This window comes from Chelonia mydas, chromosome 1, assembly GCF_015237465.2.
Source record: "Chelonia mydas isolate rCheMyd1 chromosome 1, rCheMyd1.pri.v2, whole genome shotgun sequence".
NCBI classification, from domain to species: Eukaryota; Metazoa; Chordata; order Testudines; family Cheloniidae; genus Chelonia; species Chelonia mydas.
The window spans coordinates 1,984,810-2,005,292 of record NC_057849.1 but is presented as its reverse complement, the minus strand read 5'-3'; the positions used below and the strand labels follow the sequence as shown (position 1 = coordinate 2,005,292).

Genomic DNA, 20,483 nt, shown 5'->3' with positions numbered 1-20,483 from the left:
AGGTCCAGTTAAAAAGAATTAGAATGGTGGCAATCCTGTGAGTTGTACACAGACCGATTCCTCAGTTTGTCACACTGACACAGCACAGTAAGTCCAGGAAAGGATTTAATGTCCCTTTGACTGTCCAGTCATGGATTCAGGGAAGGAGGCCTGGCACCATGTCACCAGCCAGCTCTGCACGGAGCTCAATCTCAGAATCAGAGCACATGAAGGAAACTTTAGGCCCCTTTATGAGTAAAGAGCCGGAGCAGCCTGTCCCGGATCTGTTTGGTCCTCAGCCCGTAGATGATGGGGTTTAGCATGGGGGGCATGAAGAGGTATACATTGGCAATGAGAACATGGAAATGCAGGGGCACATTCCGGGCAAATCTGTACATGAGGGAGATGAAGAGACGTGGGATGTAAAAGGCTAAAATGACACAGAGGTGGGAGCCGCAGGTTTCAAAAGTCTTGAGCCGGGCATCCTTTGTGGGGAGGCTGAAGATGGTCCTGAGGATCTGGGTATAGGACACAGTGATAAAAATCCCATCCAGACCTGTCACACCGAATGTCACAAAGAGGCCGTAGTAACTACTGACATGGGTGTCGGCGCAGGCCAGCTTCGCCACAGCTATATGCATGCAGTACGGCTCAGGGATGATGTTGGTTCTGCAATACGGCCACTGTCTTACCAGGAAGGGAAAGGGCAGTATGACCATGCCACTGCGCAGCATCACGGCCAGGCCAATCTTGACCACCACAAGGTTTGACAGGATGGTGGAATGTCTCAGGGGATGGCAGATGGCCACATAGCGATCTAAGGCCATGGCCACGAGGATCCCAGACTCCAGCACTGAGAAGCAGTGAATGAAGTACATCTGGGTGAGGCAGGCACTGAAATTGATCTCCCTGGAATTGAACCAGAAGATTGCCAGGATTTTGGGCATGGTGGAAGTATACAGGACCAGGTCGGTGACGGCCAGCATGCAGAGGAAATAGTACATGGGCGCATGGAGGCTCAGCTCCGTCTTCACAATGAACAGGATGGTGAAGTTCCCCAAGATGGCGATGGTATACATGGTGCAGAAGGGGATGGAGATCCAGACATGGACTGCCTCCAAGCCAGGAATGCCCAGCAGGATGAAGGTGGAGGGGTTCATCAATTCAGTTGTGTTGGAATCTGACATGGAGTAGGAGAGAAGGTGTCTCCTGCTTGTACCACGTGTTTCCGTGACTTCCTGTATATGCCCAGAGTGATGGTCACAGTAAAAAAACCTGGATGGAGAGACAATGTTAATATGAGACAATGCAGGCACTACTGGGGGCTGTTCTCATGGGTGAAGCAGATTGGTCGCCCTTCACACACTGAAAAATGATATTTTAATAATTCAGAGAAATGAACTATGAACAAATGACCTTACTAATCTCAATTCCATATTTTATGGTGCTCCCTGCCTCATTAATTCCCACTCATCGTGGTGTGGGAAAAGTTACTGGGCCCCAGCAGGAAACACAAATGTGGATACTGGTTATTCATCGTTGTTCCTTAGGCCTTGTCTACACGACCAAGTTTTTTCACAAAAAAGCTGTTTTTGACGAAGAAAGAGCGGCGGTGTACACACTGCAAAGCCACTTTCAATGACAGAACTCCTCAGTTTCAGTGACAGAATCTAACCACAGGGTGGAATGCAAGCCATACGAGCAAAGGCTGAAGAAACTGGGTATGATTAGTTTGGAAAAGGGAGGATTGATGGGGGACATGAGAGGGGTCTTGAGATACTTGAAAGGCTGCCATAAAGAAGATGGAGGAAAGTTGTTCTCTGTGGCCACATAGGGCAAGGAAGAGGCAATGGGTTCAAACTACAGCTATTCAGATTTAGATTTAATCTCAGATAAACTTCCCAACTGGAAGAATAGCAGGACAATGGAACAGATGCCCAGGCAGGTTGTGGAAAGTCCTTCACTGGAGGTTTTCAACAGGAGGCTGGACACTCGTCTGTCTGGGGTGGTTTAGACACAACAAATCCTGCATCTCGGCAGAGGTTAGACTAGCTGATCCTTGCAGCTCCTTCTAACCCTGTCGCTCTTTGATTCCATGATGTAAAATCCTGGTGTCGACCAGGTCTTACTCAATCACAAGTTATGGAGCTCAGTACTGGGGTAACGGGGAGAAATTTAAAGGTCTGTGTTACAGAGGAGGACAGGCTGCATGATCTAATGATCCTTTCTGACTTTAAAGCCTATGAACCTATCAATATAGAAAGTAGTTCATTTATATTTATTCTGTCTCATAACACAGGAGCAAGGGAACATTCAATTACATTGAAACGCTAAGCATATAAAATTGATAAAAGAAAACTGGTTACATAAACCATATTTGGCCTGTGGAACTCCTTGCCACAGACAATATTGGAGCAAAGAGCTTAGCTGAATGGGATTCACAAATGGGTTGGCCACAGTTGGTGGTGCTGGTGGCATCACCCAGAGTTGAGTCTATCTGGCACCTTCAATGACAAGACTTCATTTTCAGTTGCGTATAAGTTTGCCAAACATTAACCTGGAATTTCCCATGTTGGGTGTCTACTTCCGGCTGAATTGCATTTTGAAAGTTTCATGGCATAACAGTTCAGCTTTTGTTTGAGTAAGACCTGGTCGACACTAGGATTTTATACTCCATTGTCCATTGTCCATTGTCCTCCTGTTCTCACAGTTCGGAAGTTTATCTGAGATTAAATCTAAATCTGCCATGCTGTAGATCAGCCCCCTCTTGATCTATGTGGCAATGTTCCTCCATACTTTTAATGGCATAGTTAAGTCTGTCAGAGATCTTGACTTACAAGACTTCATTTTCAATTACATATAAGTTTACCAGCCATTTACCTGAAATTTCCCAAGCTGGGTGTCTACTTGCGGCTGAACTGAATTTTGAAAGTATCAGGCACAGAGTTCAGCCCACTTCTAGCATGAAGCTAAGGGAGAAGATGTCTTGCCCATGTTGAACAATTGTCATATTTAAGCGCGTGAGGAGCCGTAGCACCTCCATGCTTTTCAGCAGATAAAGTCTGGTAACACTCGCTCCCCACCCCACCCCGTTAACATCCAAAGCCCTAAATTGCAAGAGGAGGAGGTGGCGGTCTCTGTGCATTAACACACAGCTGGCCCCTGAGGTTTTTTCTCAGTTCTTACTCCAGACTGGATGTTTTCCTGGATGATCTGCTTGAGGGCTTATCTACACTTAAAACACAACAGCGGGGGTGCCACAGCACTTCACTGGGACCTGAGCAAACTATGGCCCGCGGCCTCTGAATCTGGCCTTGTACTGGACCTCGACTAACAACTTTCGTCCTGAAGGATCCACTAAGTGACAGAAATGAAGCCACCTTAGGGCTGAAGCCCATCACCAAGGGGCACAGCAAAGAGGGGCATTTTGGCTCATGATACTAGTGGAAATTCAGCACCTGTGGCAAGGTCCCTGGGATGTTTAGTGGCTGTGCAGAGCAGAAATGAATTCAGACATATTCTCTATCTCATCATGCATACATTACACTTAGTTTGTCGAACTGAAAGAGATGGTACCTGTGATTTCTGAGACGGAATCGTCTTTGCCGGGAATCCCCCTCATGTATCCATGTCCCACACCTCTCTCACCCCAGCATCTGCAGCAACATCCCACACTGAGAGCTGACAGTGGTGTCCATTGTTTAAAATATAGCTCAGTGCAGTCCCAGGGAGGTTCGCTCAGCCTCTAGGGGAGAAGCAGCATCTGGATGTAAAGAGGCTGGAGACCAGATACTCTCCAGCTCATGTCTCTGTTTCCATGTCTGTACTTCTGTGTTTGTTATTCAGCTTTAACAACAACCAATACTTATGGGAACTTCCCAAAGGGAGATGAGAACTCTTGGGCTCTCCACTGAGTCAGAGGGGAATTGGCTGCTCTGTGTATTTGTGTATATTTACAAATTATAGCTGATTACTAATAAACTGAGGGAAAGTGACTCAGTCTCATGGGGTCTGATGTCGAAATGCCCAGGAGGGGTGGGTAGATAGTAGACATACAGATCTGGAGAAAGATGACTGACGGGAGACACGAACAACTTTCTGGAGGCACAAGGGATTTTCGCTACGGGATCAGAGATCAGTAATTCTCATCAGTTACTATTATCACACCACGTAGAACCTTTCATTGAACAGGAGGACTTGTGGCATCTTAGAGAGTAACACATTTATTTGAGCATAAGCTTTAGTGTGCTACAGCTCCTCCTTTCCTTTTTGCGGATACAGACTAACACGGCTGCTACTCTGAAACCTGTCATTGAAGGATCTTCAAAAGAGCTAGTAAAGGAAAGTCACTATGTACACATCCGCATTATATCCATAGGTAAACTGAGGTACAGGGAGACATGACTCGGCCAAAATCAAACAGAGAATGACAGACCCAGGAGTTCCGAGTTCTCTGCCATAAAAATGGTTTCTCCATCAGTAACTGAGGGCATGATAAGCGGGAAATGGACTCATACTATTGTAGGGCCTGTTCATTGGCGGCGGCACGACGGACTTCTGTAGGTGCAACCTGAAACAGCCTGTGAGGTTGTGAAAAGCAGCAAGCCCCTCCAGGTCTTGCACTTACACAGTCATACACAGACAGAGACACACACACCTGAAGTTACGTGAAAACTTTCACTAGCCACTCGTGAACCAACAAGAGAGAGGCTCCAGCCAGTTCCCCCAGTTCCCCAGCCTAGGTCCTCAGAGCTCTACTGTCTTGCCCTTGTCGGAAGACTGACCAGTGTAAGTTTATTGCCCTGCCCCCTTCCCTCAATGTGGAGAGGACAATTCACCAGCCCCTGTTGCTGAGCAGATTTCCCTTTATACTTCAAATAACACACTGTTTTAGGTAAATAAATAGAAAGCAGATGTACTAAGTATAGAAAGATGGATTTTAAGTTGTTATAAGTGTAAAAGTTGGGGTTTAGAGAGCATTGCCCCTTTAAATCTTTTTTCCGATTGGGGAGGGGAAGCAGTGAGAGAAAGGAGGGAAACTTGCGGGGGTGGCTCTGGAGCCCGGGGAGAGAAGGGCTGCAGCCGGGAGGCTCCGGACAAAGAGAAGGAGAGAGAACCTGCCTGAAGCCTGGGAAGGACAGGGCGGCCGATCAGGGACACCCCAGGACAGGAGCCTGAGGAGCACTGTGCAAGGGAGGAATCGCCCGAGAAGGACAGGCCAGAGCTGGACCCAGTATCACTGCTGCCCAGAGCTGCATGGGGCTGTGAGGCCTGGGGCTGGAGACTCTGCACTGGGACTAAGGAGGGAGGCTGTAGCTAGTTAAGTGGGGAGGTGGTCGCTTTGGCTGGCTTTGCAGAGAGCGGCAGAAGAGGGCACCGGAGGGGTTTGTTGGGGAAAGTTCACTGGTGCCGAAGACGACCAGGAACACCCAAGACTCCCCAATGGACTGGAACATTGCTCAGGACTCCTGAACTTTGTGTGCAGACGCATTGCTGGGCGTCTGCCCTGGCAGCCTGTGCTCCAACTGGGCTTCTGCCATGTGGAGGGAACTTCATTTTTCCAAGCAAAAGCCCCCAGCGTAGTTAGTGGAAAATTTAAGGCACAAGATGGAGTCCAGTGTCACATGAGCTGGTCACATGCCCTTGCATGCTTCGATAATTCATAGCAGGGGCCATTATCCATATCCTGGCTTGAACATTTGCAGGGAAATCCATGAGGTGGGGATAATCTTCTTCTAGGGCCTACCGTGTTTCTTAATGCACCATTACCTTGAATGCTTCATTCATCAAATGCTGTCTAGATGGGATGTGAACTACATTGTGGCTGTTACCAAAGAGCAAACACATTTGAAATACTGGTACATGGTCAATATTCATAACTTTAGGTACAAAAAGAATACGTGCATACAAGTAGGATAATCATGTTCTGCAAATGATAACTTTTCCATTGATACATTACATGACAATTTTTTTATAAAAAACATTGTAATCAAATGACCATGGTAAATATGGGGACACGAGGGTGTTGCTATGGGGCACATAATATCAGAACTCATTCCTTAGTTTACTGCAGGAGTGTTTGTCAATGACTAATGCAGTGGCAGTGTGCCAAAGGCCTTAATTAGGTATTGACCATACAACTCCCAAGTGTTGCAAACATTGTGGTGTTAGCCCCAGGTGTTCTTGGAGAGTTCTGTGTCCCTCCAACACTTTGTAGATCAGTCTAGTTATCTCAAAAGTCAGCAAACGTGCCTTCTCTGGGTCACTAGAAAAACTCTCTTAATGTCTGTGCAGCATTGTTTACCATTGTGCTTTTCCAGCTGGTGATATCTCAACACAGATATTCAACAATGCCATGAGGTGGGGTGACTCAGTTTCCCCTTTTACACAGCAGACCAGGTTTATTATGGTTTCCCTGCTGAGAGAAGCTTTGAACCTCTTTACAGATGTTAGCTGAGAAGCACTATCCCCATAGGGCTTCTTGTTTACTGCTCATAGCACGGCAAATAGCTTTTCCCCGAAGTGTTGCATATCACTCATATTACCTTCTCATCGGATTTACCATCACTACCAAATTCTTTGTTGTTAGGTTTACTATTAGTATCAAACTTTGCGTCATCAGATTTAACATCCTCACCAAATCTTTTATCACAGGTAGGTGTTTCCATGTACTTTTATTCTACCTTGGACAATTTGGTTTGTTCAACATCCATTGGGTCGTTCAATTCCTCTATGAATGTTGGCATGTATTTATTTACTGTTTTTCCTTTTCCCTCAGTGTCCCGTTCAGTAGGGATCTCAGTCTAAGTTTATCTTTGGTGTCTTGGTATGCCCGGGGTGAGGTAAGGATGTAAGGGGACTTCGCATGTTTGCTTGCCCTCTGTGGAGCATAGAGGAATGGGGAAAAACGAAACATGCTTCCCACCAAGTGTAAAACACTCTGTCTGTGCTTTATTCATAATAGATTCTTGTGTCTGCTGAAAACCATCACCTAGAGAAGCCATCTCATCCACAGTTTTCACCCTTTTCTACCACAGACACTGTGTTACATCATCTTAACATATATTTAAGAAATGTTCCTGAGCAACAACATCAAACATTCCTTCAAAGCTTGTAACACCTTTGCCCCTTACCCACTTCCCCATCAAATCCTTCATTTTATTTACATATTCCACAATACTCATACCAGCACCCCTCTGAGGCTTTGTCAGTTTCACTCTATATGTTTCAGGGGTAATCTGAAATTGTTTCAAAACCATTTCTTTGAAATTAGAAAAATCTAAAAGATTGTCAATTGTCATTTTATTGACTATATCCAGATCTTCACCAATTAACTTTGCAACTTAAGTGGTTATCAGGAATCATAGGAATCACATACAGCGTCTCAAAGCTAGTGAAGTATTCAGCAATATCACCTGTCTCGTTGTATGCAGGACACAACGGTTCTGATTGGTGGATTTTTGAAGAGGTTCCTGCTTTTCTCCTTTCCAACCACTGACCACCTCTCCAGTCAAAGTTTTTTTCTTCTAGCTGTGTTTTAAAGTCTTGAGTTGTGGGGGGAGTGAGAACGGGTGGTGATAACACTTCCCCCTTTTCTATCTTCTGCCAATTGGAGGGAACTTTATTGTCCCAAACAGAGATACCAGCACAGTTAGTGGAAAAGTACAGGCACAAGATGGAGTCCAGTGTCACATGCCCTTGCATGCTTTGATGAGTCACACCAGGGGCCATTACCCACATTTTGGCTACAGATGGGGACAAGCTTCTACCATGGCCCATTGTGTTCATCGATGAGCCATCCAGTCGAATATGCATTCGCAATGTGCTGGCTAGACTGGATGTAAACTACTTTGTGGGCGTTACCATAGGAGCAAAAACATTTGAAATACAGGTAGCTCGTCAATATTTGTTACTTCAGCGGCAAAAATAATACAGACACAAATAGGATAATCACATTCAGCAAACCATAGCGTTTCCATAGATTCCTCACATGACTTATTATGTGCGAGATTTTGACAACTATATAACTGTGGGGAATGTGGAGTGCCAGGGTTTTGCTTTGGGGGTACAGAGTGTCACAGAAATGTACCTATAGAACTGGAGCTCTCTGAATCCTAATTTGTATTTTTATATAAGACAGACATCTATGTCCTGAAAAAGACTGCATTCTCCTCTGTACCGTAGGAGAAAAGCATGCCAAGGTACAGAGCAAAGGAAACTAGCCTCAGGCCCTTGGCGCTTGGTGTGCAGCTCCCCGCTCCCGGAGGGAGGCACCAGAATGGAAGCTGCACCCCGAGACTGGGCCTAGAGACCCAGAGCTAGAAACCCAGAGCTAGAGGCAGGACCTGAATGCTGCTCTGACTCAAAATCACATGGGTCCAGTATGTGGGACCCAAACGCACCCTTCTGGTGGGTGTTCAGCCACGGGCGCTTGAGCAGGTCTGTGACAGCAAACCTGGAGCTGCTCCATGGATGCTAGGGGACTGTGAGTGGAAGGGGAGTGGGGCTGGGTGATCCCAAACCTGTGTGAAGAGGTCCACAAGCTGTTCTCTTCACCCTAACGTGGTTCAGCTCTCCCAGACTCTCCCACTGCTTCAGCACACCCTTGCCAGAGCTCCCCCTTGGGCACACTCTGTTTCCAGTTTCTCTTTTTCTGGGCACAGGATTGTTAAAGCAACAGACCCAGGCCTTGCAAACGGGGTTTCGAAAACATTTCCTTTTCTTTAGCCAGCACAAGAGATCCCGAATACACACAATACAATACCTGCACACCATTCCCTGCCTCAGTGAACATAAGATCATAAGAACGGCCATACTGGGCCAGATCATAGCTCCAGGTAGCCCCGTATCCTGTCTTCCAACAGTGACCATTACCAAGTACTGCAGAGGGAATCACTGTGTGTCGGAATGCTCCCTTTTTTTTTGTTTTAAACCTGCACCCAATTCCTTTTCATTTGGTGACCCCTAGTTCTTGTGTTATGAGAAGGCATAAATAACACTTCTGTATACGCTTTCTCCACACGAGTCATGATTTTATGATATTTTCCATCTTATTATCTATCCCTTTCTTAATAATTACCAACATTCTGTTCCCTTTTTTGACTGTTCCTGCCGACAATGACTCCAAGATCGCTTTCCTGAGTGGTAAAAACTCATTTAGACCCCATCATTTTATATGCATATTTGGAATGGTGTTTTCCAACGTGCATTACTTTGTCCACTTCACCCTGGAGGAAACTTTGGGATTTGTTCAGAGCCCTTTGGGGTGTCCAGGGGCCACCTCGTAGAACTCCTAACTTCTCCTTCAGCTTGAGTCTGTCTCTCTCCTGCAGCCAGAGCCCTGCAACCAAAGAGTCCCCTCTGCCTCCCTTGTGCCTCTCTACTACCCCAGCTTCTTCTGGTTCATCCAGTCTCTGTGTTTTTAAAGGGCTGGACCAACACCTCCTCTCTCTGTTCCCTTTTCTGGGGAGGTTCCATTCCTTCCACGCCCAACCCTCTGCAAAGAAGCTGTAGAAACTGGCTTTTATCTAGAAAGCAGTTCCTCCCTTCTTCTGTCCCGGCAAGATCTGCTTTGCTGCTGAGAGTCTTAAAAGACCAACCTATTTATAGACAGATGCCTCCGCCCCAGCCCCCGGCCCCTGAGCAGAAGGTGAGTGAGTGAAGAGTACAGGAAAAGCCCAAAGACATAAGGATAACAAAGGTTCAGAGCATCAAATGAGACTTCATGTGGTTTCCACCCATCATGGTTTTACCTGGACAGTCTGGTTTTTGGCTGCTGTTTCTGGGTGCCCGTGTCATCCAGACATGGGCACCCAGACACAGAAGGGCTAGTGAAAATAAGGAGCCCACTCGTAGTCCATGGTGACAGTTCTATGATCACGTACCACGGTGAGTGATGTCAGATCATGAAGGGGCCAGAGGCCATGGAGATGAATGTTTTATATTCCTAGATTAGACAGGCACACACTGCTCAGATGCCTTTCTGCTGGAAGATATGGAACATGTTGTCCCAGATCTGTTTGGTTTTCACCCCATATACAATAGGATTTCACATGGGGGGGGGGCACCCACAGAGATTGGCCACCAGGATGTAGACATGGTGGGGGACATTGAGGCCAAATGGGTTGGTGAGGAAGATGAAGAGATGAGGGATGTACTACAACAGGACAACACAGAAGAGAGACGCGCAGGTGCTGAAAGCCTTGAGACGGCAGCAGCCTCAGCACGGCCTGGAGGATTGTAGTATTAATGGAAAAGTTATGATTTGCTGAACATGATTATGCTATTTGTGTGCATATGTCATTTTGTACCTAAAATTATGATTATTGACTATACCTGTATTTCAAACTTGTTTGCTCCTGGGTAACACCATGAGGTAGAGTACATCCAGTCTACCCATCACATTGTGGCTGAACAATTCGAGGCTATGGCCCATTAAGAAACACGATAGGACTTGGAAGTAGCTTATCCCGACCTGATGGACTTTCCTGTGAATATTCTATGTAGGATACGGGTAATGGTCCCTGCTATGAATCACTGAAGCATACAAGGACTTGTGACTAGCTCATGTGATACTGGGCTCCATCCTGTGCCTGTATTTTCCCACTAACTGTGCGGGGGACATTTGCTAGGGAAAATGAAATTCCCTCCACATGGCAGAAACTATAAACGGTGGAAGAGACATCATCACTTGGCCTCATTCCCACACAAACCAACACCTGCAAAAAACCTTAACAAGAAGCACTGAACTGGGGATGTGGTCCCAGGCTGAAGGGGATTACTAGCCTGTGTATGGAGAATTGGTTGACTGTTTCTATCATCAGGGTGAGACACTGCTTGATTTGAATCCTGTCTAGTGTAGAGAACTTAGATAGTGATTTTGTTTATTTCTTATGTAATCAACTTTGATCTGTACAATATTACTTATAATCACTTAAAATCTATCCTTCTGTAGCTAATAAATTTATTTATATTGTTCCACCTAAAACTGTGTGTTATTTGAAATGTAAAAGGGAAATCTGCTTAGGAACACGGGCTGGTTCATTGTCATGTACACACTGAGGGAGGGGTGATCAGTAGCTCGTGAAAGTATTCATGTAACTGCTGCTGGGTGTATACCTGCAGGTATATGGCTTTGTAAGTGCAAGACCTGGAGAAGATTGCATCTTATCACAGCCTCAGTGTGTGAGAGGGGGCCCATATTGGTGTGCCAGAGGGCTCAGTGGTACCCCAGTTCCAGGCTGCATCCAGGGGAACTCTGTTATCGCCACCCAGTGAACAGGCCCTGCTAGAACTGAGACCATTTCCTTCTTCTCACGTGTTCAGCTGCTCACAGAGAGACCGTGATGACATCAGCAAAGACAAGACCCACTGGTTCTCTCTGTCATTCTCTGTGAGTCCTTAGCCAAGGTCATCTCTCCCCGTGCCTCAGTTTACCTATCAGTATCATGGGGATATATTCATAGAGACTTTCCTTTGCTCGGTGTTTTGAAGATCCTTCAATGAAAAGAGGGTGGACAATTTATGAGTTTCCCCTGTATAGGCTTTATACAGAGTAAAACGACTTTATTTGGGGTTTGGATCTCATTGGAAACTGGGTGTCTGGGTGCTGGAGACATGTAACCTACTGAGCTGTTTTCAGCTAAAGCCTGCAGCTTTGGGGGTGTTGCCCAGACCCTGGGTCTGTGTTGCAGCAGGCTAGCGTGTCTGGCTCAACAAGGCAGGGTTCTGGAATCATAGAATCATGGAATCATAGAATATCAGGGTTGGAAGGGACCTCAGGAGGTCATCTAGTCCAACCCCCTGCTCAAAGCAGGACCATTCCCCACTTAAATCATCCCAGCCAGGGCTTTGTCAAGCCTGACCTGAAAAACTTCTAAGGAAGGAGATTCTACCACCTCCCTAGGTAACGCACTCCAGTGTTTCACCACCCTCCTAGTGATTTTTTTTTCCTAATATCCAACCTAAACCTCCCCCACTGCAACTTGAGACCATTACTCCTTGTCCTGTCCTCTTCTACCACTGAGAATAGTCTAGAACCATCCTCTCTGGAACCACCTCTCAGGTAGTTGAAAGCAGCTATCAAATCCCCCCTCATTCTTCTCTTCTGCAGACTAAACAAGCCCAGTTCCCTCAGCCTCTCCTCATAAGTCATGTGTTCCAGACCCCTAATCATTTTTGTTGCCCTTCGCTGGACTCTCTCCAATTTTTCCACATCCTTCTTGTAGTGTGGGGCCCAAAACTGGACACAGTACTCCAGATGAGGCCTCACCAATGTCGAATAGAGGGGAATGATCACGTCCCTCGATCTGCTGGCTATGCCCCTACTTATACATCCCAAAATGCCATTGGCCTTCTTGGCAACAAGGGCACACTGCTGACTGATATCCAGCTTCACGTCCACTGTCACCCCTAGGTCCTTTTCTGCAGAACTGCTGCCTAGCCATTCGGTCCCTAGTCTGTAGCGGTGCATGGGATTCTTCCGTCCTAAGTGCAGGACCCTGCACTTATCCTTACTGAACCTCATCAGATTTCTTTTGGCCCAATCCTCCAATTTGTCTAGGTCCCTCTGTATCCCATCCCTGCCCTCCAGTGTATCTACCACTCCTCCTAGTTTAGTATCATCTGCAAATTTGCTGAGAGTGCAATCCACACCATCCTCCAGATCATTTATGAAGATATTGAACAAAACCGGCCCCAGGACTGACCCCTGGGGCACTCCACTTGACACCGGCTGCCAACTAGACATGGAGCCATTGATCACTACCCGTTGAGCCCGACAATCTAGCCAACTTTCTACCCACCTTATAGTGCATTCATCCAGCCCATACTTCTTTATCTTGCTGACAAGAATACTGTGGGAGACCGTGTCAAAAGCTTTGCTAAAGTCAAGAAACAATACATCCACTGCTTTCCCTTCATCCACAGAACCAGTAATCTCATCATAGAAGATGATTAGATTAGTCAGGCATGACCTTCCCTTGGTGAATCCATGCTGACTGTTTCTGATCACTTTCCTCTCCTCCAAGTGCTTCAGGATTGATTCCTTGAGGACCTGCTCCATGATTTTTCTGGGGACTGAGGTGAGGCTGACTGGCCTGTAGTTCCCAGGATCCTCCTTCTTCCCTTTTTTGAAAATTGGCACTACATTAGCCTTTTTCCAGTCATCCGGGACTTCCCCCATTCGCCACGAGTTTTCAAAGATAAGGGTCAATGGCTCTGCAATCACAGCCGCCAATTCCTTTAGCACTCTCGGATGCAACATGTCCAGCCCCATGGACTTGTGCATGTCCAGCTTTTCTAAATGGTCCCTAACCACCTCTTTCTCCACAGAGGGCTGGCCATCTACTCCCCATGCTTTGATGCCCAGTGCAGCAGTCTGGGAGCTGACCTTGTTAGTGAAGACAGAGGCAAAAAAAGCATTGAGTACATTAGCTTTTTCCACATCCTCTGTCACTAGGTTGCCTTCCTCATTCAGTAAGGGGCCCACACTTTCCTTGGCTTTCTTCTTGTTGCCAACAAACCCTTCTTGTTACTCTTGACATCTCTTTCTAGCTGCAGCTCCAGGTTCAATTTGGCCCTCCTGATTTCATTCCTACATGCCCAAGCAATATTTTTATACTCTTCCCTGGTCATATGTCCAGCCTTCCACTTCTTGTAAGCTTCTTTTTTATGTTTAAGATCCGCTAGGATTTCACCATTAAGCCAAGCTGGTCGCCTGCCATATTTACTATTCTTTCGACACATTGGGATGGTTTGTCCCTGTAACCTCAACAGGGATTCCTTGTAATACAGCCAGCTCTCCTGGACTCCTTTCCCTTTCATGTTAGTCCCCCAGGGGATCCTACCCATCCGTTCCCCGAGGGAGTCGAAGTCTGCTTTCCTGAAGTCCGGGGTCTGTATCCTGCTGCTTACCTTTCTTCCCTGTGCCAGGATCCTGAACTCAACCAACTCATGGTCACTGCCTCCCAGATTCCCGTCCACTTTTGCTTCCCCCACTAATTCTTCCCGGTTTGTGAGCAGCAGGTCAAGAAAAGCTCCCCCCCTAGTTGGCTCGTCTAGCACTTGCACCAGGAAATTGTCCCCTACGCTTTCCAAAAACTTCCTGGATTGTCTGTGCACCGCTGTATTGCTCTCCCAGCAGATATCAGGAAAATTAAAGTCACCCATGAGAACCAGGGCATGCGATCTAGTAGCTTCTGCGAGTTGCCGGAAGAAAGCCTCATCCACCTCATCCCCCTGGTCCGGTGGTCTATAGCAGACTCCCACCACTACATCACTCTTGTTGCTCACACTTCTAAACTTAATCCAGAGACACTCAGGTTTTTCTGCAGTTTCGTACCGGAGCTCTGAGCAGTCATATTGCTCCCTTACATACAGTGCTACTCCCCCATCTTTTCTGCCCTGCCTGTCCTTCCTGGACAGTTTATAACCATCCATGACAGTACTCCAGTCATGTGAGTTATCCCACCAAGTCTCTGTTATTCCAATCACGTCATAGTTCCTTGACATCACCAGGACCTCCAGTTCTCCCTGCTTGTTTCCAAGGCTTTGTGCATTTGTATACAAGCACTTGAGATAACCTGCTGATCGCCCCTCATTCTCAGTATGAGACAGGAGCCCTCCCCTCACAGACGTTCCTGCCTGTGTTTCCTCCCGGTATCCCGCTTTCCCACTTACCTCAGGGCTTCGGTCTCCTTCCCCCGGTGAACCTAGTTCAAAGCTCTCCTCACTAGGTTAGCCAGCCTGGTCGCAAAGATGCTCTTCCCTCTCCTCGTAAGGTGGAGCCCAAGCTGGCAGGGAAAACTGGCTCAGAGGTAATTTCAGCACATCAGGTGACAGTCCCAAGGGGATCTCTGTGACCGAACCCATCACACTGATCTCTGATCTCTTGGCAACAGCCCCATTTGTCTGCAGATACTGTTCTTTTCTCCCCTCAGGCATCTTTGTGCAGATAAGTCTGTGTGCTATCAACCTAGACTTCCTCGGCATTTACAGTCTATCAGACGCTATGGAGGCCAAGGCATTATCTCTGTTTTTCTTAATAATCAACTCTAATATTAAATATACACAAATACACAGAGCAGCCAATTCCTCTCTGACTCAGCACAGAGCCCCAGAGTTCCCATCTCCTTTTAGGAAGTTCCCAAAATTCTTACTCATACCAGCACCCCTCTGAGGATTTGTCAATTTCACTCTATATGTTTCAGGGGTAATCTGAAATTGTTTCAAAACCATTTCTTTGAATTTAGAAAAATCTAAAAGATTCTCAATTAGCATTTTATTGACTATATCCAAATCTTTACCAATCAACTTTGCAACTAAAGTGGTTATCAGGAATCATAGGAATCACATACAGCGTCTCAAAGCTAGTGAAGTATTCAGCAATATCACCTGCCTCGTTGTACGCAGGACACAACGGGTCTGATTGGTGGACTTTTGAAGAGGTTCCTGCTTTTCTTCTTTCCAACCACTGACCACCTCTCCAGTCAAAGTTTTTTTCTTCTAGCTGTGTTTTAAAGTGTTGAGTTGTGGGGGGAGTGAGACCAAGTGGTGATAACACTTCCCCTTTTTCTAGCTTCTGCCATTTGGAGGGAACTTTATTGTCCCAAACAGAGATACCAGCACAGTTAGTGGAAAAGTACAGGCACAAGATGGAGTCCAGTGTCACATGAGCTGGTCCTAATCTGAATCCTAATTTGTATTTTTATATAAGACAGACATCCATGTCCTGAAAAAAGACTGCATTCTCCTCTGTACCATAGGAGAAAAGCATGCCGAGGTACAGAGCAAAGGAAACTAGCCTCAGGCCCTTGGCGCTTGGTGTGCAGCTCCCCGCTCCCGGAGGGAGGCACCAGAATGGAAGCTGCACCCCGAGGCTGGGCCTAGAGACCCAGAGCTAGAAACCCAGAGCTAGAGGCAGGACCTGAATGCTGCTCTGACTCAAAATCACATGGGTCCAGTATGTGGGACCCAAACGCACCCTTCTGGTGGGTGTTCAGCCACGGGGGCTTGAGCAGGTCTGTGACAGCAAACCTGGAGCTGCTCCATGGATGCTAGGGGACTGTGAGTGGAAGGGGAGTGGGACTGGGTGATCCAAACCTGTGTGAAGAGGTCCACAAGCTGTTCTCTTCACCCTAACGTGGTTCAGCTCTCCCAGACTCTCCCATTGCTTCAACACACCCTTGCCAGAGTTCCCAATTGGGCGCACTGTGTTTCCAGTTTCTCTCTTTCCGGGCACAGGATTGTTAAAGCAACAGACCCAGGCCTTGCAAACGGGGTTTTGAAAACATTTCCTTTACTTTAGGCAGCACAAGAGATCCCGAATACACACAATACAATACCTGCACACCATTCCCTGCCTCAGTGAACATAAGATCATAAGAACGGCCATACTGGGCCAGATCATAGCTCCAGGTAGCCCCGTATCCTGTCTTCCAACAGTGACCTATGCCAAGTACTCCAGAGGGAATACATACCCTGTCGACCATTCCTAGCTTCTGGCAAACAGGCAAGGGACACCATCCCAGGCCATCCTGGTTAATAGTCATTGATGGGCCTATCCTCTATGATTTTATCTCGTCCTTTTTTAACCCTGTTTTAATTGTGACCTTCCCAACATCCTCTGGCAAGGAGTTCCACAGGTTGACTGCGCATTTTGTGTAGGGATGCTCCTTTTTTTGGTTTTAAACCTGCTCCCAATTCATTTATTTTGGTTACTCCTAGTTCTTGTGTTATGAGAGGGCATAAATAACACTTCTATACACACTTCTCCACACGAGTCATGATTTTATGATATTCTCCATCTTATTATCTATCCCTTTCTTAATCATTACTAACACTCTGTTAGCTTTTTCGACTGTTCCTGCCAAATGAATGGATGTTTTCAGAGAACTATAGACAATGACTCCAAGATCGCTTTCCTGAGTGGTAAAAACTCCTTTAGACCCCATCATTTTATATGCATATTTGGAATGATGTTTTCCAAAGTGCATTACTTTGTCCATACCACCCTGTAGCAAACTTTGGGATTTGTTCAGAGCCCTCTGGGGTGTCCAAGGGCCACCTCGTAGAACTCCTAACTTCTCCTTCAGCTTGAGTCTGTCTCTTTCCTGCAGCCAGAGCCCTGCAACCAAAGAGTCCCCTCTGCTGCCCTTGTGCCTCTCTCCTACCCCAGCTTCTTCTGGTTCATCCAGTCTCTGTGTTTTTAAAGGGCTGGACCAACCCCTCCTCTCTCTGTTCCCTTTTCTGGGGATGTTTCATTCCTTCCACAGTCTCACCTTTGCAGAGAAGCTGGAGAAAACTGGCTTTTATCTAGAACGCAGTTCCTCCCTTCTTCTATCCTGGTGAGATCTGCTTTGCTGCTGAGAGTCTTAAACGACCAACCTATTTATAGACAAATGTCTTCGCCTCAGCCTCCTGCCCCTGAGCATAAGGTGTGTGAGTGAAGAGTACAGGAAAAGCCCAGAGACATAAGGATAACAAAAGTTCATAGCATCAAATGAGACTTCATGTGGTTTCCACACATCATGATTTTACCTGGACAGTCTGGTTTTTGGCTGCTGTTTCTGGGTGCCTGCATCACCCAGACATGGGCACCCAGACACAGAAGGGCTAATGCAAATAAGGAGCCCACTCGGAGTCCATAGTGACAGCTCTGTGATCACATACCACTGTGAGTGATGTCAGATCATGAAGGGGCCAGAGGCCATGGTGATGAATGTTTTATATCCCTAGATTAAATTAGACAGGCACACGCTGCTCAGATTCCTTTCTGCTGGAAGATATGGAGCACGCTTTCCCGGATCTGTTTGGTTTTCACCCCATACACAACAGGGTTTAGCATGGGGGGGCACCCACAGAGATTGGCCACCAGGATGTGGGGAACATTGAGGCCAAAGGGGTGGGTGAGGAAGATGAAGAGGCCAGGGCTGTAATACGCCAGGATGACACACAAGAGAGATGTGCAGGTGCTGAAGGCCTTGAGACGGCAGCAGACTCAGCACGGCCTGGGGGATCGTAGCACAGGACACAGAGATGATAAGCACATCAAATTCCACCACCATAAAAGCCACAAACAGGCCATAAATGACACTGACTGTAGCGTCCCCACACCTCAGCTTCACCACGGCCATGTGCTCGCAGTATGAGTGGGAGAGGAGGCAGCGCTGGCAGAAGGGCAGCCTGAGGACAAGGAGGGAGAAGGGGCTCACCAGAAGGACCCCGTGTGCCAGCACCAGGCTCCCCCTTGTCACTATGGCTGGGACGGACAGGATGCTGGAGTTCCAGAGGGGGCAGCAGATGGACATGTAGTGATCCAAGGCCAGGGCCAAGAGCATGCCCGAGTCCACCGACGAGATGGAGTGGACAAAGAACATCTGGGTGAGGCAGGCCTGGAACCCGATCTCTCTGGAGCCCAGCCAGAAGATGCTCAGCTTTTTGGGCAGGGTGGACATGGATAGAACCAGGTCAGTGATGGCCAGCATGGCCAGGAAGAGGTGCATTAGCTCTTGCAGGCTCGACTCAGTCTTTATAATGCAGAAAACAATGACATTTCCCAGCACAGCAATGACATACACGATGCAGAAAGGGAAGGTGATCCAGAACTGGGCCTCCTGCAGCCCAAGGATGCTGACCAGGAGGAAGGTGGCAGGGTGGGAGTGGGTGCTGGTGTTCAGACATGACATGAGCTGCTGTTCTTCTTCTGCCTGAGATGGGAGAACTTTGACCCCCTAAACAAGCAGCAAAGATCCCAGGAGGGCTGATTCAATTCCTGGGAAACAGGGGTGCAAGTGAGTTACTAAACATTGGATCAAGTTCCTCTGTTCCAAATACCAGCTTCTGCCCCAGGACAGCAACTTACACATTAGAGTTAGAGATTTTGGCAGCACAGTCTGTCTCTCCAGAGACAGTTCAAAGTTTTTTGGTTTGCTTTTTCTCCTTTGAGATTCAATTCCCTTTCCTGTTCTGGCTTTCCGTGTGGCATGAGTATGAGAAGACTGAAGCGTGATGGGGTGTTGTAGACTCTTTGTTTGTTTCCTTTCTTCTTTCTTAATCAGTGCAGCAAGAAGCAGTGCTCATTAGTCTGGTTATTAATCCAGGTAAAAGGAAGACCCTGGCCATTACTCTCTGGCAATCTGCAGCTGCAAACTGCAAACGGCTTAGTATGAACCTGTCTGGAGGGATTGCTGGGCAGGTGGCAGCTTTACAGACAGGGCTGGAGGCTCCTCGAAAGATGTGGGTGCTCACAGAGTAGCAGCTGCTGCCTTGTTCCCTTCCACAGGCTTTGTGGGGATGTTGCAGCAACAGGCTTATTACAAAGCTGCAGAACAATGGGTACCCCAGCTCCAGGGGATGGAAGCAAAATGCGGGGGCTGAGGAACTCTGGGCTGACATTTTCAATGCTCCCGGTCTCCAGCAGCTGCTCCATATCACGGGGCAGCACAAGATCAGGAGCGAGGTTATATTGAACCCACAGCTGCTCTCATCAGTGGTGTTTTATTTTGGAAGCTTTCTTGCTGGGGACACATTACTAGACACAAAGAGCAGCAAATTCTGAAGTGGGCACCGCAAGGAATGCCACTGCCTGGCCAGCGATCACGTGGGCGCCCAAAGCTTCGGCAGCACAACAAGACTGCGACTGCATGAATATAGACTGTCTAGCGTACAGACCTCAGATTGTGATTTGCTTTATTTCTTAGATAATCTACTTTGATCTTATTATTTCGAAGTTATTATTTTCAATCACTTAACATCTATCTTTTTGTACTTAATTAATCTGCTTTTTTTTTTAACTAAAACAGTGTGTTATTTGAAGTATAAATGGAAATCTGCTCCGGAACAGGGGCTGGTGCATTGTCCGTTCCACTTTGAGGGAGGGGCAGACTGGGTAATAAACTCACCCTGGTCCGACTTCTCATCAGGGCAAGATGACACAGCTCTGGGGTCCTAGGGGAGAATAGGCTGGAATCTCTCTACTGTTGGTTCATGGGTGGTTGGCAAAAGCACTCAGGTAACACACCTTGGTCGGTCCCTAGCTGCAAGCCTATTATATCTGAATCAGGGAGAGATCCCACTCGAGGGAGCATAGCGAGATGTGCCTTGTGGTTGGGGGTGAGGGGCCCAGAGGAGAAAACAATGGGAGTAGAACAGATGTGGGAAAACTATGGCCCGCGGTCCACATCTGGCCCGTGGTACCATCCTGCCCAGCCCCTGAGCTCCCGGCCGGGGAAGCTAGCTTCTTCCCGCCCACCTCCCAAGCTTTCCAATAAGCCTGTCCTGCTGCTCTGAGCGGCCTGGTAAGGGGGAGGGGGAAGTTGGATAAGGGGCAGGAGGTCCTGAGGGGTAGTCGGGGAGAGAGGACCGTTGGATGGGGTGGAGGTTTGGGGGGGGCGGTCAGGAGATAGGGGTTCCGGGGGGTCTGTCGGGGATGGGGGTGTGGATAGGGGTCAGGCCAGTCAGGGCTCAGGGAGCAGTGGGGTTGGATAGGGGGTGGGGCCCCAGGG

At 47.5% G+C, this 20,483-nt stretch overlaps 1 protein-coding gene and 1 pseudogene across 1 annotated transcript; both read right to left on the bottom strand.

Annotated features, from left to right (window-relative positions):
* Positions 1–218: 218 nt before the first annotated feature.
* LOC119565136 (olfactory receptor 52R1-like) lies at positions 219–1,166 on the bottom strand. The gene has a single exon (XM_037889561.1). The coding sequence runs from the start codon at positions 1,164–1,166 to the stop codon at positions 219–221; it is 948 nt and encodes a 315-aa protein (XP_037745489.1).
* A 16,574-nt stretch (positions 1,167–17,740) lies between these two features.
* Positions 17,741–18,665, bottom strand: LOC119565135 (annotated as a pseudogene).
* Positions 18,666–20,483: the final 1,818 nt, after the last annotated feature.

Coding starts and splice junctions, on each gene's coding strand:
- LOC119565136 (XM_037889561.1), bottom strand. CDS start 1,166: ATGTCAGATTCCAACACAACTGAATTGATGAACCCCTCCACCTTCATC.